The following is a 24,246-nucleotide window of genomic DNA, read 5'->3' as shown; positions in this document are numbered from 1 at the left end:
GTCCATATACACCCGCATATATATACACAGTGTCTACATACGACCGCCTTTATCTGCACAGTGTCCATATACACCCACCTCTAAATACACAGTGTCTACATACAACCGCCATTATACACACAGTGTCCATATACACCCACCTCTAAATACACAGTGTCTACATACGACCGCCTTTATCTACACAGTGTCCATATACACCCGCATCTATATACACAGTGTCCATATACACCCACCTCTAAATACACAGTGTCCATATACACCCACCTCTAAATACACAGTGTCTACATACGACCTCCTTCATCTACACAGTGTCCATATACACCCGCATCTAAATACACAGTGTCTACATACGACCGCCTTTATCTACACAGTGTCCATATACACCCGCATATATATACACAGTGTCTACATACGACCGCCTTTATATACACAGTGTCCATATACACCCGCATCTATATACACAGTGTCAACATACGACCGCATCTAAATACACAGTGTCCATATACACCAACCTCTAAATACACAGTGTCTACATACGACCGCCTTTATCTACACAGTGTCCGTATACACTCGCATCTATATACACAGTGTCCATATACACCCACCTCTAAATACACAGTGTCTACATACGACCTCCTTCATCTACACAGTGTCCATATACACCAGCATACATATACACAGTGTCTACATACGACCGCCTTTATATACACAGTGTCCGTATACACCCACCTCTAAATACACAGTGTCTACATACGACCGCCTTTATATACACACTGTCCGTATACACCCACATCTAAATACACAGTGTCTTCATACGACCGCATTTATATACACAGTGTCTACATACGACCGCCTTTATATCCACAGTGTCCGTATACACCCACCTCTAAATACACAGTGTCTTCATACGACCGCCTTTATATCCGCAGTGTCCATATACACCCACCTCTAAATACACAGTGTCTTCATACGACCGCCTTTATATCCACAGTGTCCGTATACACCCACCTCTAAATACACAGTGTCTTCATACGACCGCCTTTATATACACAGTGTCCGTATACACCCGCCGCTACATTCAGTCTATACTCTGCAGGAATGAGAATCCGGCTTCCTGGCGAGTCCGGCTGGGGGAGCATGACATCGATGTGTGGGAACGCACGGAACAGGAGCTGTACGTCTCCAGGGTGTACGTCCATGACGGCTTCAAACCGCAACAATACGGGAACGATCTGGCACTTGTCAAACTGCAACATGCCGTCAGCCTAAACAGCGACTACATCAACACCATCTGTCTACCTGACGACGATGACGACGATGTCGACCCTAAGGACCGATGTGCGACCACTGGCTGGGGGAAACAGAGTGAGTAGTGAGGGCGCCCATGCGTTTGTGCGTCCGTGCGTACGTGTGTGTGTTTGAAGCAGTGGCTGAGTGGGATGGACAGTAGAATTAGTGGGTGGGTGAGTAAGAATGGATGAATGAGTGATACCGTTGTGATACTTCTGTGTCGGGTGTATGTGGAAATCCGGGTGAGAATGGGTCCCCAGGAACGCCCTTCTCGTATGGGGGGACTAAGTGGTAGATTGGGTCAAACGGGATGTCCAGGATTCCGTTCAGCGCTGGGACTGTCGTATGCCCATGTTAAGGTGTGGGGATTGCGATCGCTTTGTACTTCTTACTTCAGGGAAAGGAACATTGCTATCAGTCATAGCAGACTATTTACAGGAATCCGCCATGCCATTTAGTTTAAAGCAACTAATTTATTTTCCACTCCCGCAAGATGGGCAAGGTCACGTGGTCCTGAAGGAGGCGAATACACAAGTAGAAGGCAGCTGGAGATGCAGCGGTTGGTTCCAGGAAACTGTCGGTCCAGGGATCATCTGTGCTGCCTCCAACACTACAGACAAGAGGAGCACGTGTCAGGTGAGCTATGCAATACAGGGGAAGGGATAGTTCCAGGAGAATGTCGGCCCAGGGCTCATCTGAGCTGCTTCCAACACTACATACAAGAGGAGCACGTGTCAGGTATATACTGACGGGGAGGCGAGACAGACGTACAGATAGATATGAGGTTTAAAAGAAGGAATGTTTGAAAATCGCAGTTATCAATATTTTCAAGATATTGTTATTATAAATATCTAAAACTTTGGACCAAGATATTTTTGTACCTTCAATTTAGAAACTAATGATTACGTAAGAATTTACATCATTACTGTTCACTGTTCAGGCCGACACTGGCGCACCATTCGTGTGTTACCGGGCCGGAAGATGGCGACTATTTGGACTGGCGTCGTGGGGAGCCGGATGTGAGCAGCCTGGCGAACCTCGTTTGTACACTCGCGTCAAGTCCTACCTGGCCTGGATCGCTCGTGTGATGGAAACAGACACGAGGAACAATAAAATACCGTGAAGAATTCAGTAGGATTGAAAGCCCTTCATAACACTGTACAGAGCGGATCCACTGAGTGCCTCTCCTTTGTCAGTATCCCCGATCCGCCTCTTATCTATACGAATTCATTAGTTTAATAAAAGGGGTCCGCTTGACTTGAATGTTCTTGATTTTCTACATCTGTGGATTTCCGATCAGACGCTGTCGCAAGAATTGAGTAGTAATAGTGACTTATCAACTGATTGTGTACCATTGTGCACCAGCGGTACCACATGTTGCTCCAGCTTTCAACCACTCGTTTACATGCTGCAATGACAGATAGGCCTAGGCTCCTGACTTTACACAATATGTCCATCAGATGTTGATGCAGCCGAATCCCCCAGGATCAATTCTCATCATTAGTTCAGATATATGTCGTATACTAAAGTGAATGTTTAACAGCCAACCCGCGGGAATTCTGGGTTAGAAGTGTTCATGCCAATGGACCATGTCTAAAGTATAAAATCAATATCAATGTCTGCCGGGCTTAGACATGTGCGTTATATGATTTTATTGAAATCATCTCTGTAAATACGACTAGGCTAGACATTTTTCCGGAGCTAAATTTCATTTAAGCCAGACATAAATTTCATTCAAACCAGAATATCTCAGACACCTCTAATGTCTGAGGAAATTGATCCAAACAGACGGAATATCGATGAGCGTGGCATTAACCAACAAACACACAGACACACACACGCACACACGCACACATAAACACAAACGCATACGCAAACATGCTTGATGTTGATCTATTACTTCGCATCAGTATCCCCCTGTGTGTTAGATTCTGGCCTATACAACCTCACTGCAGAATTTCTGCAGATGTGTATTTAGGTCTGCTACCAGTTCCGTTGGACGTCATGTCATTCATCCTGAATACGATGTCCCGTCATGAGTGGGTCGATCATGAACATGCAGTGCTCAGTAAAGCTGTGGATATCATTGCATATGAAGTCGACATGCTTACCATACAGTGTCGGTCAGGTCACCTGGACATGTCAGGTCGACATACTGAATATATAGTTTAGGAAAGATTTACAGTTAGACATGGTCTGCTTCTAGTGTGGCACAGATGTACAGGTCTGCATGCACATACACATATACTACGGGTCGACATACTGAACATACAGTGTCACACCTAAGACGTACAGTGTCTGATATACAACAGGTCGACATACTGAGCAGACAGTGTCACACCTAAGACTTACAGTGTCTGATATACTACAGGTCGACATACTGAGCAGACAGTGTCACACCTAAGACTTACAGTGTCTGATATACAACAGGTCGACATACTGAGCAGACAGTGTCACACCTAAGACTTACAGTGTCTGATATACAACAGGTCGACATACTGAGCAGACAGTGTCACACCTAAGACTTACAGTGTCTGATATACAACAGGTCGACAGGTCGAGCATACTGAGCACACCTAGGAGTGTCACACCTAGGATACTACAGTGTCCGCACCTGATATACTACAGGTCGACATACTGAGCAGACAGTGTCACACCTAGGACCTACAGTGTCTGATATACAACAGGTCGACATACTGAGCAGACAGTGTCACACCTAAGACTTACAGTGTCTTATATACTACGCGTCGACATACTGAGCAGACAGTGTCACACCTAAGACTTACAGTGTCTGATATACTACGCATCGACATACTGAACATACAGTTTCACACCTAAGACTTACAGTGTCTGATATACTACAGGTCGACATACTGAGCAGACAGTGTCACACCTAAGACTTACAGTGTCTGATATACAACAGGTCGACATACTGAGCAGACAGTGTCACACCTAAGACTTACAGTGTCTGATATACTACAGGTCGACATACTGAGCAGACAGTGTCACACCTAAGACTTCTGATATACAACAGGTGTCTGATATACAACAGGTCGACATACTGAGCAGACAGTGTCACACCTCAGACTTACAGTGTATGATATACTACAGGTCGACATACTGAGCAGACAGTGTCACACCTCAGACTTACAGTGTCTGATAGACTACGGGTCGACATACTGACTAGGCATACAGTGTCTGATATACTACAGGTCGACATACTGAGCATACAGTGTCTGATATACTACAGGTCGACATACTGAGCATATATTGTCCGATAGTTTACACGTTGATAGTTTACGTGTATAATGTTGGACATAAGAACCATGACTGACGAACATTTTGTATTGATAATTTGAGTTTGAGAGTGCAGGGACCGGGGATTATATGATTAAAAAAATGCAAAAAATCTGTAGAAAAATGAGATATTGGCCGGACTGGGTGAATATATATATTAGGAATACTAAATCTCGCGTGTTATACCCCCAGGTCTGTACAGGTTTCAGTCATGCCAGTGAGAACCAAACATCTGCTGACAATCAGCCAAACTTCCGGCATCCTGGTTACAGTTATGGGCGTCTGGTGATAAGGACGCCACTCCTGACCTAGAAGTGTATCTCCCTATCTCTTATCACGGCGTTCCAACATAACACAGTGTCAGTCACCTGAAGCCGACTCTGATGGACATATTAACTTTACTACTCCTGAGTCAGCTGACCACGTGGTCTACAGGCTTCTTGCTGGGTACGTGACAATGCATATGTATACCTATGTCTCACACAATCACGCCTGCTACCCATACATGTCGCCATGGAATTCATTTCGGTAAGCATTGTGGGCTAGTGTTAAAACAGTACAGGACAGACACCGTCTTGTACTGGGCGACTCTGTGAGCCTACAGGTGGTATGGTGTGTTGATAGACAACAATGTCATTGGGGCTGTAAAACTCGTTGACAGATACTGAGCGGGTCATACATCCTAAGTTTACTGAACTACGGTAGTTCTTGTAAGAACACTGTCTTATACACAGGGCGGTGCAGAGAAGAGTGCCGACCACTATACTGACATATCGTCTCACATTTCTAGACTGTCTCGGGAACGAGGTGAAGTGTGGTGGGTCTGGGCGATGTGTGCCTCACGTCAAAGTCTGCGATGGCAACAACGACTGTGCAGATGGCGAGGACGAGCGTGGCTGTTCAATGACCGGTGGGCAAGATTCCTAGATGACCTGTAGACAAGCCAATGTTGCTTTTATGATGAACATTAATACCATTTTGTAGCTCCTGGTCTTGTTTGAAATGAATAAGGAGGAGGGAAGATAAGGACCCTTTGGTCTACAGGAAATGTAAAAAATATAAATAGTGGAAAACGTTGTAATGGTATCATAGGTGATCAGATTGTCTGCAACTCGCCACTTTCTTCTTTACCAAAGTTAGAAGTTCCACATTTGTGAAACAGGACTATGTTACCAACTTCAACAATGGGGGCCAAGTATTTTATAGCAATGACAGTAATGAAACGCTACCTGAAAACACCACATCAGGTGTACATTTACTCATTTAAGGTTTTCCGTTCACATTAAATGTCGTTATAAGTACATTACGAGCCGATTTGTCTATTTCTCGGAGATGCAAACACATTTGATAACCGACACAACAATGACTGATTTAACATACATTTCCAATACATTGACGGTGACAAAGTTAAGAGGATGTATTTATAACAATTTCTGTTTACTCCAGGTTATGGAAGTGTTATCAATAATTGTGTTTACTTTGTAGAACAATGTAGGAAATGTTTAGATCGTGTAGGTCCTGTAAGTCAACATGTTGTAGAAGATGGAGGAATGTATTCTCTGAGCAGACATCCAGGACATAGAGGTCGTGGTTTCTTTGTTACTTGTTGAACCTACGTTAGTGTTGTCTCTGTAGATATTGTATAAGCTCTATGTCGAATCTATGCACAGTAGGACCGAGAGACAACAGAGTAAGAGCTGTGTCTAGAAGTCCGTTACGCCGGCATCTTGCAGCTGTAGATTGTGTGTCTACTGACTGCCTTGGTGTTCACCAGATATATCGGGGTGCAGCTGTAGACTGTGTGTCTACTGACTGCCTTGGTGTTCACCAGTAATATCGGGGTGCAGCTGTAGACTGTGTGTCTACTGACTGCCTTGGTGTTCACCAGTAATATCGGGGTGCAGCTGTAGATTGTGTATACTGACTGACCGCCTTGGTGTTCACCAGTAATATCGGGGGTGCAGCTGTAGACTGTGTGTCTACTGACTGCCTTGGTGTTCACCAGTAATATCGGGGTGCAGCTGTAGATTGGGTGTCTACTGACTGCCTTGGTTCACCAGTAATATCGGGGTGCAGCTGTAGACTGTGTGTCTACTGACTGCCTTGGTGTTCACCAGTAATATCGGGGTGCAGCTGTAGACTGTGTGTCTACTGACTGCCTTGGTGTTCACCAGTAATATCGGGGTGCAGCGGGGTGTCTACTGACCTGCCTTGGTTCACCAGTAATATCGGGGGTGCAGCTGTAGACTGTGTGTCTACTGACTGCCTTGGTGTTCACCAGTAATATCGGGGTGCAGCTGTAGACTGTGTGTCTACTGACTGCCTTGGTGTTCACCAGTAATATCGGGGTGCAGCTGTAGACTGTGTGTCTACTGACTGCCTTGGTTCACCAGTAATATCGGGGTGCAGCTGTAGACTGTGTGTCTACTGACTGCCTTGGTTCACCAGTAATATCGGGGTGCAGCTGTAAATCGTGTGTCTACTGACCTGCCTTGGTTCACCAGTAATATCGGGGTGCAGCTGTAGACTGTGTGTCTACTGACTGCCTTGGTTCATCAATAATATCGGGGTGCAGCTGTAGACTGTGTGTCTACTGACCGCCTTGGTTCACCAGTAATATCGGGGTGCAGCTGTAAATCGTGTGTCTACTGACTGCCTTGGTTCACCAGTAATATCGGGGGTGCAGCTGTAGACTGTTCGTCTACTGACTGCCTTGGTTCACCTGTAATATCGGGGTGCAGCTGTAGACTGTGTGTCTAATGACTGCCTTGGTTCACCAGTAATATCGGGGTGCAGCTGTAGACTGTGTGTCTACTGACTGCCTTGGTGTTCACCAGTAATATCGGGGTGCAGCTGTAGACTGTGTGTCTACTGACTGCCTTGGTTCACCAGTAATATCGGGGTGCAGCTGTAGACTGTGTGTCTACTGACTGCCTTGGTTCACCAGTAATATCGGGGTGCAGCTGTAGATTGTTTGTCTAATGACTGCCTTGGTTCACCAGTAATATCGGGGTGCGGAGACGCAGGTATATACGACACCCCTCACGGCTTCCTGCACAGCATCAACTACCCGGCTGCATACAACGACGACATCGACTGCTGGTGGGACCTGTACACTCCGAACGGCACTGTGAGTAACACAATAATGGAGCTATCGCTTGTCCTCGTGTTGTCACCGTGTCTCCTTGTATGACCGGCAGTGTTGTACCTAGACTAACGCTTAGTCCCTGAATATATATAATTTTGATAGCAACAAATAAGCCCATTTAAATTTTAAAAGGAGCCCCAGGGAGACCAGAGATTTGTAACCCGACCTCCAAAGTGAGTTAGTTTCTTGCAGATGTTAACAGACCCTGAACCTGAGGAAATCTAGACTTGCTTTACTTAGGGCTTCAGCACTGGAGATAGGGCTTGGAAGTAGGGAAAATAATGTGGTTCAGGGACTGTGAGACAGACTAGATTGTAGCAAACTCCACGGAAAGACAGATAGCTCTACTTAACATATTTCCCATATTTACAATGTCGAGGGTCGATCAAAAACCAAATAGGAAATCTCGCTTGAACAATTTACACATGCTGATATTTGATGTGTATAAAATCAGATTTGACCTTTGTGTACACATATTTGACAAACGCCGTACTCGTGTGTGTGATAGTGGGGTGTAAGAGACACACACTTGACTAATATTGTACACGTGTAGTTAATTATTGGTTTTAGGGGACAACTACTTGACTAATATTGTACACGTGTGTGTGTGTGTGAAGTTCGGTGTAAATACACACACTTGGCTATTGTACACGTTTAAGAGAGTATTGGGGTGTAAGGGACGTTTACTTAACCGATATTGTACACGTGTGTTTGCGATAGCTTGGTGAAAGAGACACGTAGATAACTAGCATAGCATGTAGATGAATGTGTGGTGTAATACTCACATATTTCACCGATACTATACTCCTTTGACTAATGTTATATATGTGTTCATGTTTGATTATCTTTCCCGTAGCATCTGGAATTATTCTTCACCGGCGTCTTCAGCATCGAACCTGATCCCCATGGTTACTGTCGCTATGACTACGTGACCATACGTGATGTCACAAACAGTAAAGAGCTAGGTAACAGTGGCCATGTCACCGATGTAGGTGTTTGAAGCGCCAGTCAATCTAACAAGCCCGGGTCGCACAGGCTTATTCCATCATGACTGCAGTCAATCTATTTCCATGAACCGAATAGAACACATTATATATATTAATTGCTACTTCCTCATATTCACCTAGTCATCAGTATATCTTAATGTCAACATCCCAGGTCAGTTTTGCGGAAATACCCGACCCAGCAACATCACCGTCGACGGAAAGCACGTGCGAGTGAAGTTTCATAGCGACAAATCTCATAACTTCACTGGGTTCCAACTCGAATGGCAACGGGTGCAGTCAGGTCAGATCTTGTTTACATCTCGTTTACATCTCGTTTACATACCCCGTGTTGTTTGACGTGAAGACTGATACAAGTGGAGAAATATATGTAACCATGTAGATCTGATTAATTACACAAAGATTATAACGGAAAGTGCATGATTCCTTTCCAAATTATGAATAAAGACGCTTGACAATGCTTGTATCAAATTATTGTTACAAATAGCGTCTATCAAGTGTAATCGATTTACTTGTTCCCTTTCGCGTTTCATACAGTTGCAACCACTACCCCGGCGGTGGACATCATACAATCCGCTGGGTATAGCAACACGTCGTCATGCGCTCACGACGTCGTCCTCACCTCACGCTCTGGTTACATCCTCTCACCCGACTTCAACCTCCACCACAACTACCCACCGCAGCTACACTGTGCCTGGACCATCAGGGCTGAACAGGGAGCATTCATTGTGCTAGACTTCATGTTCTTTGAGGTGGAGTTCACTGATCGCTGCAACGCCGATGCTGTGACAGTGTACGACGGCGTTGACGACAATAGCACCGTCATCAGTGTACTATGCGGGAAGACGCTGCCAGGAGAGCTACTCTCCTCATCTAATCACCTTCATGTGACCTTCACAACAGACAAGGGTATTGAAGGTCATGGATTCAAGATTAAATACACTGTCATCGGAAAGGGTAAGCTACGTTTGTTGAGTACAATTAAAAGGGCACCTTCATTTACTCGTTATAAGCAAAAACAGTGATAACATAATGGTTTGGTGAGCATTAATGAAAACTTCACATCACATATTCTCACTCACACTCAAAGGTAATGGAGATTTTCGGCTACAAACTTTTAGATGACTTTGTTTGAACCTGGGTAAGTGCTTGTGTCAATGCTTGAAGAAATGTCAGCCAATCAAATGCGGCGGATAAATAACCCTCAACTCCCTGAGAAATACGATGGTTTCATTAGTGTGGGATATGTTCTGCTGTGCTTTCAGACACGACAACGTCTCCCGTACCCACGACACCACCGCCTGGATGTAGGGGCACGACGTTGTCCGTCACAGGCTATCAGAGTGGAGTTCTCACATCACCCTGGTTCGATGGTGCACACTCCTACGTCCCCCATCTCGACTGCCGCTGGGTGATACAAGCACCCCCGGGCCAGGTTGTCACAATGCACTTTAACCAGTTCGAGGTGGAATTCTCAGCAAACTGCAGTTACGATGCCCTGGTTATATACGACGGAAGTAACACAACCTCCAGCCTACTGGGTAATTTGTGTGGGATCCGCAAACCACATGACCTGACGTCTAGCGGAAGTGACGTATTTCTGACCTTCACCTCAGATGATGCAGTTGGCGGAATTGGATTCAACATCACTTATACAGTCCATGATCCTATACGTACGTTAAGATTTCATCTAGAAGTTTATAGAGTACTCAAGTTGGTTATCGTTATCCTGAGGTTTTGGACTGACTACAAAGGGGCGTCGGCATATCAGAGCAAACAGACCCACGTTACTTGTGTGAATCCGTTCGTCATAAGAGATCCAATGTTAGAACCACGACCATACGTTCTATGTCTTGACACTATCTTAAAATCGTATTTCGAAATGTGAAGTGTGACCAATACCAGATAATCCTGAACCGTGTTGTATGCTGGAACAAACCCATAGTACCTAATCGGAGTGGCCTCCGTTACTTCCATTTTCATTTTCAATCACCATCTACGAGTTGATACTTGAGCTTTGATCTGATGCTTGTATCGTCTCTCCTCGGCTCCAGCAACGTGTTCCGGTTTCACCTGTTCCGACGGCTCCTGCGTCTCCAACACCGTGGTCTGTGACGGTAAGCCGGACTGCAACGATGGAAGCGAGGAGCTCGTGTGTGGTGAGTGTATAAAACGCCTAGCAACAAGATGATATACTTGTGAAACAACATGTTATATTAGTAGGTGGAAGATTGCAAAGAGATGTTGAAATCTCTGGTCTTACTCTAAAAACCTGACACATCCTGGCCAAAACATCAGTGCCGTAATATACCCGTGTGTTGAAAGGGAGAGTGAGATACAGGTTGTGATTAGTACATGGGAGACATTGACACATTGTATCATTTTTACAGCGGACAGTCTCACCTGTGGGCGACCAGTTATCTCCCCTGATTTGGATTCCCACCGTATCGTGGGCGGGAAGGCGGCGGTTGCGGGAAGTTGGCCGTGGCAGACATCGTTGCAGGAGATGAGCGTTCATCAGTGTGGAGGGAGCATTATCCACCCTATGTGGGTCCTCACAGCGGCCCACTGTTTCCAAAAGTACGAATTTGAATCCTGGTGATATATACTCGGCACAAGAAATAAGGGAATTCCCAAGTGAAATTTATAGTTGAAACAATGCTACATAACAGTTGCAAGCTGATTGCATTCGAACCCAGATCGGAAATCACTTACGGCTGACAATACTATATTACCTTTACATGATACACGTGCATCATGCACCACACGTGCATTCTAGCCTATAAAACTTGTGAGCGTGTCCCACTATCTCTTGAATAAATGCCAGCTCGACAGTACCTGACAAACGCACAGAAATGGCAGGTCATTGGCATGATAGAGGGTGGACAATCTCAGAATAGTGTTGCCCGGTTCTTCAGGAAGTCCAAAAGCGTCATTTCAAGTCTCATCAACCTCTACCACGAGACAGGGAGATTTAGAATGAAGACCGGTCGAGGATAACGCCCTAAAACCACCCCCAGACAAGACGACTTCCTGAGAACTATAGCTCTGAGGAATCGATTTGTCACAGCCCCAGATTTGAAGATGGAATTCTTGAGAGCCACAGGAACACGGATTTCGAACTCTGCTGTACGAAACAGGCTCCGTAGCAGAGGTCTTAAGTCAAGACGTCCATTCAAAGGCGTGCCGATGACAGCTAACCACAGACGTCTTCGTTATCAGTGAGCTCAGCAACGTCAGAGGAAGGGAAACCGGCAATGGCGACATGTGATGTTTAGTGATGAATCCCGCTTTCGTTTGCAATTCACGGATGGACGATTGCGTGTGTGGCGACGCCGAAGAGAGCGTTATGGGAGACCCACGGTACAGGAACACGATTCTTATGGAGGCGGCTCTATCATTGTCTGGTTAGGAATCTCTTTCAATAGGAGGACTGATTTGATTCTTGTACGGGGTAATTTGACAGGCCAGCGGTATACGGACGAGATCTTACGGCCACACGTCGTTCCAATGGCTCACAGGGCAGGTCGAAATTTCGTGTTTCAGGACGATAATGCACGTCCTCACAGAGCTCGTGTTGCCGTGAACGTCTGGCAACAACAAGGTGTTACAACTTTACCCTGGCCGGCTAAACCACCAGATCTATCCCCTATCAAACATCTGTGGGATGTGTTTGGGCGTCGAGTGCGTCTCAGGGAGCCTGCACCAGCAGATCTTGATGTGTTAGGTAGAGCATGCAGCAAGAGTGGCACTTGATTCCAAGGGCGACAATTCAGCGGTTGGTGTCCAGCATGCCTGCAAGGTGTCGTGCATGTATTGCTGCTCATGGTGGACACAATCTGACATACTTGCCGTACGGTTGTGCTGATTAAATTATACATGCTTCACAAAGTCAAGGGGTTCCTTTATTTTTTGTGCCTAGTATACATTATGCAGAGTTGTGTCCCTTTGTTTCCCCAGTATTCTATGATCGTCGGATGGAGTCACAGATTCACTCAGGCCTTTCTTTTACAACAAGCTGGTATATGTGATGTAACTTGATAATTCTATGAAAAGGGACACTCGCACGGTCTCACATAACCCCATTTCGTATTTCCTGAGGAATTCATTTTACCCACTGTGACATAACTGGAAACTGGCCCACTGTTCACTCTCTGCTGTTATATGCCACACCTCGTGTTCAGTTCACTGTTTCCCAGATGTATAGCAACTGTTGTCTCTGTTGTAGTCCAGATGACGCAAGTGATTGGACAGCGGTTGCCGGGAGACAGCGTCTCCAAGGGAACGAGTCAACAGAACAGATTCGCCAAGCGGAGGCTATTTACGTCAACGACGACTACGACGTGTACACCTCAGTCGCAGACATCGCCCTCGTCAAACTGGACGCACCCTTCAACGTGACGTCGCACGTGCAGCCTGCGTGTCTTCCACTACAAGCAGCACGTGTTGGGGCCGTGTGCTACGTCACCGGGTGGGGAGAAACACGAAGTAAGTTGCCATGGTAATGCCACTCACTCATTCACCCTTTGAATATATGCCAGGCACCGTACCCACACACCATGGGATGTTGATCCACCCGTCTCTAATTGATTTGTCTGGCCCAGACACATTGCAGAACAGAACAGAACAGAAATTTATTTTAGTTAGAGGCCTCCGGCCCAAAATAATAAATTGATGGTTAATTAGAGCACATATGTATTTCATTTAGATTTGTGTTTCTTGTCAACAAAGTATAAAAATAGACATACATCCTTGATGATATTAACATTTTTACAGACACATTGCCGTGAGAGTAGTCCAAGTGGCGTAAGTTGTTGCCTCTCAGTAAGTCTATTTACTCTCAGACCAGATTGTGGTCTGTTGCGTCATTCGTCTTATCTCCCTTGGTCGACAGCATGATCTGACCTCCGATGTGGAGTTGACACGCAGTTATATAAGCGAAACTCTTCTCAAAGACGCCTTCAGTTTACTCCGTTTCAAAAGGAAAACCTGTCATTCTGAACGTGTGTTCGTCCCGAGAGTAGCCATATATCAGGCAGAGGCAGGTGCGTGACAAACCATGACGTCCTACCTGTAACAACGTGCATGTCGGTCTACTCTTACTTGTACGTTCACCTCCAGACACGTGTTGTGAGAACGAGCTGAAGCAGGCGGCCGTCCCGGTGTTGCCGACATCCACGTGCAACAGAAATGACTGGTACCACAATGAGATCTACGACGACATGTTCTGCGCCGGGTACACACAGGGCGGTACTGACGCCTGCCACGTAAGATCCAAACAGTTCTCGTTCATTACGCGTGTCCAGTGTCTTCATGTTTTGTCGCCATTCATTGTTCATGTGGGAAGCGCGTCTTCGTTGCTCACTTTCGGAGTTCACGTTAATTGTTTCTGAATATGGTACCGGTACATTGTTAACGCTCAATCTTTACTCTCAGTTTTCATCATTCATTGTTTCCTTGGTACGATGCTTGTAGAGTACTGCAATCTTACCGAATTTGAAGACATTCTGTCTCATTTTTGTCTTACGTCCTGAATGAAATTCAAGGTGTTGCCATGAGAGAATGTTGCAGAGAAGTTGGTTGAAGTAGTGAGGGAGTAGACGAGTGATATTTGATGGCAACACATAGAAATGATATCGGGGCACAACAACTGCTGGGATTCAGACAGCTTTGGTTTGAGATGATGCTTTACTTGACGCCGGATGTCCAGGCCACGGGCAGTGTTTTAATGACAAGTGAGTTCTAACGTACAACTCACATGACCAACATGTGGCAGGTGGGTGGCTTGCACTGTCCGTTGTGATGTTTTACAGGGGGATTCCGGGGGACCTCTAGTGTGTTACCAGGCCGGCAGGTGGCAGCAGGAGGGCATCACGTCGTGGGGGGCCGGCTGTGCAGGCAAGTCTACTAACTGTTCTGATGTCTACAATACAAATGGTCCTTTACTCCCGGTTTACTTGTGACTGTTGTGAGCGATACAGTACCGACATGAGGGCACTGTCGCTAAAACTCCCAGGTGCATTGTTTGAACAGCGCTGCTAGAAGTATTTCAATAGATTAATCTGTTGCAGACCCGAAGAACCCTGGCGTGTATGTCCGCGTGTATAACTACACCCGCTGGATCCAGGAGACGATAGCATCTCACATCTCCAGCTGACGACCGGCGGATGTCCAGCTGCCACTGCGGCTCGTTGTGTAAGGCGATCGTATAGTCCCGGCCGCTGTAAATAGAATCACCAAATATAGCTAATAATAACTGACATGGACAGAGGCACCGGTGTTAATACTGTTTATGTGAAACAATCTATTCCGGAGGAAAGGGAGTAAAGTATAACTTACATTGATGACAAATGTTGTAAAGTGCGCTTTTTTTTAGAAATATTTGGATTATTTTCTGAACGACAGACATCATTACTGAAATGTTTAGCACCGACAGAGTGAGTGAGTTAAAATGTATTGTCACATCCGCACTATTTCGGCCATGTCGAGACTAAAACGGGTCATACATTAACATGCGTCATGTTAAAGTATAAAATCTGGCGTCAAAGGACTTCAAACGACTAGAATATCACAATTAGAGATTTATAACAAGCATGTGAGGATAGGAATATTTACATGACTACAATACAATACAATAAAAGAATACAAACAACAAAAAGGTGTATAGATCGCCAGCAACTGAAGGTATATAGATCGCCATGCTCGGGACCAGGAGGACTTAAGTACTTTTGCTATTTGCATGGAGCCTAGCTGGAGTTATCATCCATTCTGGTGTTGGCGACTGTACTTTGAATATATTGGGACTTACGTTCCCCCCACAGGAGGACAATACTGAACAATACAACCCCCTCATTCCGGCAAACTACTGACGGCTATATTTAGCAGCGTGTGCAGATACTGACCAAGGACAACGAATACTTAATGCCATTCAGAAAGTGATCAAATGTAACCTATGTTATATATAGGATTACCTTTTCTCATTAAAGTACAGATTCTAGTACTTTTGTGGGGTTATGTCTCATCAGAGCCAGTCACCTTATCGCCAGCACACAAAGTCAGCAAAAGCTCAACATACCAGCTCGCAGTACCCGGACTGTCCATTCCTACCCTGGTTGTAACCACGTGAGGCATACACATCATCATCAGGTTTATCACTGAGAAAATGGACATTTTATGTAAAGCACACTTTGTTGTTTATGTTTTTACTGCAAGTAGTATTCCTTGCCGGCGGACTGGCTATTGTCTCATTGACAGTATAACTCAACATGCATAATTCTCGTTGGTTAGTTATCGCGATATTTCGTGTTTGCATTACAAGTGGCAGGGACGCTATGGCTGTTTACCCTATTTCAGCAGAAGGTTTATTTTCGAAGACTAGGTGGGAAGTATCCATGGGTCTTCATTTGTCTTCAAGTGGTATCATTTAAGGTATTGATTACCCGTGAAGCTTTGTCCTCTTATCAGGTACTCTTGACGAGGATCATATTTCTTGCTTGTCATATTGCAATTTGAACAAGAAGATGATCAAAACCTGTTCTCTTTTTCCTTTAAAACTTGAAATGTTCTCTTGATTAACATAGGCCACTAGGAATCTTTCAAAAGGTTTTACAGTTTTGAAAATAATACCAGCGAATCGAAATATTGTCCAAGATTTATGCTTACTGAACACTTTATGATGACACGTCTGGCTATGTTCATTCTATAATAAACACAAACAAGACAGGGTTGAGACTTTATTGGCCTCCCAGGTCATTACATCGTTACCCACCAACCCTAGGGATGTGGGATGGCCTAGTGTAGTGTGCTTGTGTTGTAAATACATAGTAATTACAGAGATTACAATATAACAAGACAGTTCGGGTGATCCAAGCACAGTCAGGCTCGGCTTATCATCAGCTCAGGGCCCTTGTCCCCTTTACAGGCAGCTCAAACAGCGAATGGGACTTTGGAAGGGCTCTCTCGTCGAACATTTCAAAGAATCATTGCGACCTTCTGTATCGTTGAGACTGCCAGAAAGGCTGCTTTCCTGACATCAAACATTGCCACTCTCCCTGGGAAGTGCCAAACCCAAAGCACCATGAACAATGGAGAGGCAAACATTTTGAGTACTTGTGATGCAGGCGTGGCATGTCGTTACCGACGTCTAAACATCTGCCATATTTTCCCTAAATAGTTCCAGGCAAATCAGCGTCAAAATGAACAGAAAACCACAAGCAAGACAGAAATAGAGGGATCGAACCACACCATCTAGTCGCATAAGGTACAATGCTTGTGCCAACGCTTCTCATCCATTGAAAAAGTGTTCCACACACTCATTAATGTATTGCATAATCTATATTATGCAATAAATTATGCATTATGTAATCAAAACATTATGCATTCTAAATATTGATAGAAAATAGGACACTGGCGGTTGCGAGTAGGGAGGGGTTTATTTATTTACTAGTATTTGGTTGTTTGAAACACATTCGATATTTCTTTCAAAATTGATTGTGTGAGAAACACTTTTATAAGCTGTATGGTAAAATGACAATGAATGTGTATTGCCAGTAATAACATTCTCAGGAACAAATATGCCTTGTTGTAGTTGTCTATTAACAGAGCGGTGTTTGATTTCCTGGAGACGCTAACAGCCGGGGACAATCCCCCCACTCTGATAAACAAGAGCTGTGTCACATAGAATCAAAGAACAGTCAGGGCGTAATTCTTCAGTTGGCAATGCAACGTTCCGCGTAGGGTGGATATCACTTACAGGAGAGTATCCAGGTGTTATATAGTCACATTACTGCCTTGTGTTGACAGTCTTCAGATTATTGACAACATGTGGATCTGCCATGTGTTGATTTTCTTACCACCCAATAATTCTTTTCTTTGCCACAGAATGACACAGTAATATCTTATACCCAATCAATAATTGGAAATCGAAATGCATTTGGGCTAAATACACACCATCGATGGATTGAAGCAGCGCTGAGGGGCCTCTGACATGTCGTGTTAAAAGTGCTGATACGGAACTAACTGATTAATACAAACGATCTGTCATCGAACCCCCTCTGGATGAAGCAAAATCAATTGTAACATTTCAAACATTGGAACTTGAGGAACAGGAATTTCAAGCAGATCATTTGAGTACAGACATAGCCACAAGCAGCAGGCACAGACATCTGTGGGCGACGTTACACACCATGGCTAAAGTTACACACTTCTTCTGACACTGCTATAGAGATGACCTACGTGGTTGAGCTGGCCTTGTGAACATCATGCTAGAAGACAGGATATATTTGGTTGTAACTCTTCTGGCAATCGTCGACGTCGGTGTCTGTGTTGACGACTACACCCTTCACCAACAGCTGTACAGTGACATCATCCAGCACAACAACCCCAACATCCGCCCTGTTCGTAACACAACACATGTTCTCCAAGTCTATGTGACCTTTAACCTTGTGGCAATTACAGAATTTGATGAAGTCTCCGAGGTTCTGGCTTCCACCGGCTACATGACGGTGACATGGAGAGACGAAATCCTGACCTGGAACCCGGCTCTGTACAGCGGCTTGTTGAGCATGAGGCCAGCATTTGAACGAGTGTGGAAGCCGAGCATAGCGGTGCAGAATACAGTGGACAAGATGAAACCTTTGGGCTTGGATTTCGGCCTCTTAGTTCTCTACTTCAGTGGAACTCTCACCTGGTATCCCGGAGACACATTCAAGACTACTTGTAAAATGGATGTTACCAAGTTCCCCTTCGATGTTCAGACATGTTCCTTCAATGTGTTTGTTTGGGCTGACACCATCAGCACCATTGATCTCTTGCCAGTCAACAACTCCATCGGTCTCGACATTTATAACGTGAACAGTGAATGGGGCATCACCAACACCTCGGCCACTCGGCACACAAAACAGGTGTTATACCATGAGATCCCCCATCTAACCTTCTCTCTCCAGCTGACAAGGAGGCCGTCAATGAAGATCCTGACCGTGGTGATGCCCGTGCTGCTTCTCTCCATCCTCAACATCTTAGTGTTCCTCATCCCGGTGGAGTCCGGGGAGAAGCTGTCCTTCACCATCACCGTGCTGCTGTCGTTTGCTGTGTTCATGTCGTTTATCACCAACATGCTGCCCCAAAGCGCTGACAGCCTGTCAGTGTTCACCCTGCTCATGGCGGGGCTGTTCCTCATGAGCTCTCTCTATGTACTGCTGACGATCTGGATTATTAAGGTATTCCACAGAGACTCAAGCAGGCGGCCCGTCCCTCTCTGGGTGAGTAGATTAGCGGGTGGCCAGAAGGGTTGTTGTGAGAGTATCAGAATACACGCGACTGACAGTCAGGCTGGGTCGGACAGATCTTCTAGTCGGGACATTGACAAGTCTATGCGTGGACGTGAGATGAATTGGAAAAGAGTGAGTGAGGCCATGGACAGGTTTTTCTTCTGGACATTTCTTATCCTCACCGTATCAATGATGGCTGTCGCTGTGTTCAAGATATTATTTTGACATAATGGCATAGACGCACACGTAGGTCATATGGTCTTGATTAACGGTACCCGTCAAGTGAAAGTGTAAAGTATAGTGAAATATAGTGACACGAGTAATAATACCTTTGTGTTAAATCTATGTGAGTTCGCAGAAAAACCGAAAGCATATGTAATAGAGCAGAGGTTTGTGTGTTTACTTTCGTTTTGTTTGTTGTTGGGTTAGAATAATGTGACTAGGTGTAGGTGTAGGGCTGAATATCGTCTCAAGCCAAGGTTTGTGCCCAAGAACAAAACGTTAATCTCATCTGGTGCGCTCTTCCCTTGCCGTTATCCAAACATCAAGGATCAGAGGACTGGACTCAACCCATGGTGTCCAGGTCTCAAACACTGTATGATCAAAGAACTTGGTATCAAATAGTGCCACGTATAAGGCTTATGAAGTATTCTCAAAACCATATATCGGTACTATCGAATTCTGACTTTAAAACCTGAAGACAGGTCTTTCTGTTGTGGATTTCAAAATTAACTGAATAAATATATGCTCTCAACAAACATGGGACTTATCTGTTTTGATAATATGACGAGAAGAATATATATTCAATAGGCGAAAGAATATTTTCTTGTACACCTGGATGATATGCAACAGCTTGTTTATTCATATTCAAGCAAGTTATTCAAGCATTTATATTTGTTGGCAGTCCTAAAGGATGAGGGGACAAGACTACAGGAAAACAACGAAACGTTAACATTAATGTGTGCGGAAAGTGAACAGTCTTATGTGGAACTTTGTAGTTGTTCCTACAGTAAGCATCACTACCTTAACTGTTGGATTATTGAGCTTCGTGGCCAAACCACACCAACACAAAGCCACCTCAAACCACGCCAACACAAAGCCACCTCCTACCACACCAACAGAAAGCCACCTCAAACCACACCAACACAAAGCCACCTCCAACCACACCAACACAAAGCCCCCTCATACTAGCCTACACGAAGCCATTTCAAACCAGCCAACACAAAGCCACCTCCAACCACACCAACACAAAGCCACCTCCAACCACACCAACACAAAGCCACCTCATACCAGCCAACACAAAGCCACCTCCAACCACACCAACACAAAGCCCCCTCATACCAGCCAACACAAAGCCATTTCAAACCACACCAACACAAAGCCACTTCCAACCACACCAACACAAAGCCACCTCCAACCACGCCAGCACAAAACAACCTCAAACCACGCCAACACAAAGCAACCTCAAACCACGCCAACACAAAGCCACCTCAAACCACGCCAACGCAAAGCCCCCTAAAACCACGCCAACACAAAGCAACTTCAAACCACGCCTACTCTAGACCACCTCAAACCACGCCAACACAAAGCCCCTCCAAACCACGCCAACACAAAGCCACTTCAAAGCACACCAACTCTAGGCCACCTCAAACCACGCCAACACAAAGCCACCTCAAACCACACCAACACAAAGCCACCTCAAACCACGCCAACACACAACCCTACAACAGTTTGGTGATGTTGTTTCGGTCTCTGCCTCTGAAAGGGGCAGTATCAGGATATCCAGGCATATCCAGGTAAATAATACTCAGTTTTCCCCACCCATCCCACAATATGAAACGATACCTAACCACCTTGAATCAATGGTCATCGCATTAATTTGATCATGTACATGTCAGTAGAAACTCGTCCATTAACCCACTTGTGAGATGATCACTGTGCACAGTGCGTCATGCTATTAACTGCAGTTGTCCTTTAATGGAACAATTTAGGAATACTGATGAGCGACTGACTGTCCTGTTAGGAAATTGGTCTCACGGGTGCATTCGCACAAAGATCAAAGATTGTTCTCTGATGTTTGTCATGGTTATTGCCATTGAATATATGGCTAACATAAAGGATTTGTAACAGTAATTCGTACACAAAAGACCCTTCCATTATCCAAAGAGTATTTAGTTTTGTTCATTATTTATGAAGATATGGGAGCCATGTTATATACACAAGTTCTCTTATTATTCATCATTCGTACTAATATCATCCAGGTTGGTATGTATATGCTGTGAACAGTTGGAATGTACTTGGCAAAAGAGGGCCCCCTGAACTTGACACTTCCTTGTTTGTGTCTGCTGTTCATACTGTTGGCCGTCAAGGGTCAAGATGACCATCATATACATCAGCTATACACTGACATCTTCAAAAACAACAACCCACTGGTCAGACCAGTCAAGAACAGCAGTGACACTATCACGGTCTCATTACAACTTTACCTTCTCAGCATGTCCGACTTCGATGAAGTTACTCAGACTGTGACAGCTAACGGCTTTTTCTTTGTGACCTGGAAAGATGAGTTTCTAACCTGGAACGCCAGTGAGTATGGAGGAGTCAGTGAAATTCGTCCTGATTATGGGAAGGTTTGGAGACCTTACATCACAATTCGCAACCAGGTGGACAGTGTTGATCCTCTGGGATTGGACTTTGGGATCATGAAAGTGACAGCCAATGGAGTTGTGACTTGGTTGCCAGGAGATACATTCAAGACTTTTTGCAAAATGGATGTTACCAACTACCCATTGGACAAACAGGAGTGTTCTTACATCACGTTAGACTGGGGTTATGCTCAGAATGAACTTGATTTAAAACCGATTAATAACTCCATAGGATTAAATTTATTTAACTCCAACAGCCAGTGGAATATAGTTAACTCATCTGCTGAAAGACTTGTGCTTGAAAACATGGGCATATCATTTTCACTTGTAAACTTCAATATTACACTGAAGAGAAAGTCGACATTAGTGATACTGACAACTCTCCTGCCTGTCCTGGTCCTGGGATTAGTGAATATGGTGGTATTCCTCATTCCTGTCGAGTCTGGCGAGAAGCTGTCCTTTGCCATCACGGTGTTACTGTCTTTCACTGTATCACTATCCTTCGTCACTGGACTGCTGCCACAGAACGCTGACAGTATACCTGTGTTTACTATCTTAAATGTTAGTCTGTTTATTATGAGTTCAACATATGTGTTCCTGACCATCTGGATCATGCACGTGTTCCATCGCGACGCCGCCATCAGGCCTGTTCCCACGTGGATGGGACGTATGACACGATCCTGGGAGAGATGCTTCTGTGGCACTCCTCCTGTGGGAACCCAGGAGACCTCGACTCAGGAAAGAATGTCAAAGGAAACATCGGAACCCTCATCAATTACATGGATGCAGGTCAGCAGAATGGCTGACAGGATTGTCTTTCTTTTTTTTTTCATGCTTTTCATCATGACAGTAATAATCGGTTATCTTAAGATAGCAACTTACTGACATGACACAGACCTGTAAACCTAATGGTAGATTAGCAATAACAGTAGGATACAGATTTGTATGTGTGTTTTGTTCACCCGGGGCGTCCTGTTGCCATTATCTTGGCAGGAGACCTGCATTGTAATCGTTCGTGTAACCAGTACAGATATTTAGTTTATTATTGGCGCCATTATTATTACTGTATTTATTCTTCCGCCGTATTTTTTTGTAACTGAGCTACAGAGAGCACCGCTGGACAGAATGCCTTGACAAAAATCACCCAAATGCCCACCGAGGGGTACATATCGCGCTTTAAAATCTGTAGGCTGTAGGACCAATAGCAAAGGGCAGATAATTCAAAATTAATTCAAAAATTTCAATTTCAAATGCAAATTTCTCCAAAACTAATGCTCCAATGTGTGCCAAAGTTCTGGAGCAGATGCGCAATCAAAATGCCTACAATTTCGCCTGGACGGCTCAAGTCGCTAAAATGCACCGTTTGGCCGCTATTTTGGATTGAAGTTTTTGGTGATGTTTTTCAGCAAAATGCTGACTACTTTCCTCCCAAAATGTGCTGCACTGAAACTTCAAGAGCTACGGCTTTCAAACTTTGCATACTTTGTGTCTATGCACCTTACTACACAGTAGCATCGTCAAATGTGGCTATGTGTATTTGATGGCCGCCATGTTGGACGCTACTTCTGGGCAAAAGTTGTCTTCAAAAACTTTCACGGGCTTCTTTGCCATTTTGTGCCAAACTAAACTTAGCACATACAACACTTTAAACGCTTGTTCTGAAGTGGCCTTTGGTTGTGGAACATTTTCTGTTCTTGGTCCTATGTCAAAAGTCACTGCAAGCGCTACGGCGTTCAACATTATCCGTGTGAATACAACGTATGGGAGCTAAAAGGAAAAAATACTATTTGAGACGAACCCCAAACGAAAGAAAAAGAGTGCCAAACAAACTGACCCACACCTCCAGGCACACCACGCCAAACATTACGCAAAGAGGCTTCCAACAACGTACCAGTGATCATAAATAATACTTACAGTAAATACCCCAAAGTTTGGACAGATTTAACAAAATAGGGACTTCTTTTTATCACCGACGGCCCAGGGATACATTGCCGAATGTGTCATAAGTTTCATCGACATTTACGGCACGGCAGATTACCCGTGCAAAGCATGCGACAGTCTGAAGGAAGGCGCAAGGACGATATCTCCTATAAAGAGACTACCACTGCAAAGCGTGGTCCACGTGCAGATATGGGAGACGATGTAAATTTCAATTGACAATGACGAGCGCTAGCGCTACACAAAATTAAAATACACTGCAGTAGAGGTGCTATTCCTTCATTGTAATTGAATCTTTGTAAGGGGTATGTCTTTAGGCAGCTTTTAAAGATTGTCAATGATTGAGCGTTCCGGGTCAGGGTAAAAGTTGTAGCTGTGGTCTGCTGGGGAAACTCTGGTCTAGCTGAAGTAAGCGCTAGTAAAATCGTTCAACGAAGACCAGGCGCCGACTTTGCAATGCCCGAAGAGTAATACGCTTTTGCTAACAATTCGGTGCTGTTTGCATGGATTTTAAAACTTCATAGGTGACCTTTATCGAGCTGTTAGGTGTATTTCCAGTATATATACCTGCTCTCGATTCACTATTCATTTGCAACAGCCCGAGTGTAACAGTGTAATGGATACTAATACAAACTACTGAAGTACCTTCATTGCTG

General features: G+C 44.7%; 3 protein-coding genes across 3 annotated transcripts in view; all 3 read left to right on the top strand.

The window, feature by feature from the left end:
- The window catches only part of LOC124281448, a 30,771-nt gene extending 15,761 nt beyond the window's left edge, over window positions 1-15,010 (top strand). The window contains exons 10-25 of the mRNA XM_046717496.1: window positions 1,097-1,365; window positions 1,784-1,926; window positions 2,231-2,410; window positions 4,941-5,034; window positions 5,378-5,497; window positions 7,590-7,717; window positions 8,592-8,700; window positions 8,894-9,022; window positions 9,277-9,696; window positions 10,005-10,412; window positions 10,794-10,898; window positions 11,130-11,319; window positions 12,968-13,227; window positions 13,861-14,006; window positions 14,553-14,637; window positions 14,811-15,010. Coding sequence (XP_046573452.1) covers window positions 1,097-1,365; window positions 1,784-1,926; window positions 2,231-2,410; window positions 4,941-5,034; window positions 5,378-5,497; window positions 7,590-7,717; window positions 8,592-8,700; window positions 8,894-9,022; window positions 9,277-9,696; window positions 10,005-10,412; window positions 10,794-10,898; window positions 11,130-11,319; window positions 12,968-13,227; window positions 13,861-14,006; window positions 14,553-14,637; window positions 14,811-14,896 — 2,872 coding nt within the window. The 3' untranslated portion in view covers window positions 14,897-15,010. The remainder of the gene's footprint in view (window positions 1-1,096; window positions 1,366-1,783; window positions 1,927-2,230; window positions 2,411-4,940; window positions 5,035-5,377; window positions 5,498-7,589; window positions 7,718-8,591; window positions 8,701-8,893; window positions 9,023-9,276; window positions 9,697-10,004; window positions 10,413-10,793; window positions 10,899-11,129; window positions 11,320-12,967; window positions 13,228-13,860; window positions 14,007-14,552; window positions 14,638-14,810) is intronic.
- A 2,496-nt stretch (window positions 15,011-17,506) lies between these two features.
- On the top strand, window positions 17,507-19,752 carry LOC124281405 (neuronal acetylcholine receptor subunit beta-3-like). Its single transcript, XM_046717440.1, has one exon. It carries the CDS (start codon window positions 18,000-18,002, stop codon window positions 19,230-19,232), a length of 1,233 nt encoding a protein of 410 aa, XP_046573396.1. The 5' UTR covers window positions 17,507-17,999; the 3' UTR covers window positions 19,233-19,752.
- Window positions 19,753-21,272: 1,520 nt separating this feature from the next.
- On the top strand, window positions 21,273-22,597 carry LOC124281404 (neuronal acetylcholine receptor subunit alpha-7-like). The gene has a single exon (XM_046717439.1). The coding sequence runs from the start codon at window positions 21,299-21,301 to the stop codon at window positions 22,535-22,537; it is 1,239 nt and encodes a 412-aa protein (XP_046573395.1). The 5' UTR covers window positions 21,273-21,298; the 3' UTR covers window positions 22,538-22,597.
- Window positions 22,598-24,246: the final 1,649 nt, after the last annotated feature.

This window comes from Haliotis rubra, unplaced genomic scaffold (assembly GCF_003918875.1).
Source record: "Haliotis rubra isolate DU_JTF1 unplaced genomic scaffold, ASM391887v1 Scf284, whole genome shotgun sequence".
In the NCBI taxonomy this organism is placed as follows: Eukaryota; Metazoa; Mollusca; class Gastropoda; order Lepetellida; family Haliotidae; genus Haliotis; species Haliotis rubra.
Note: the sequence above shows the minus strand (reverse complement) of the source record. Positions and strands in the feature narration are given on the sequence as shown.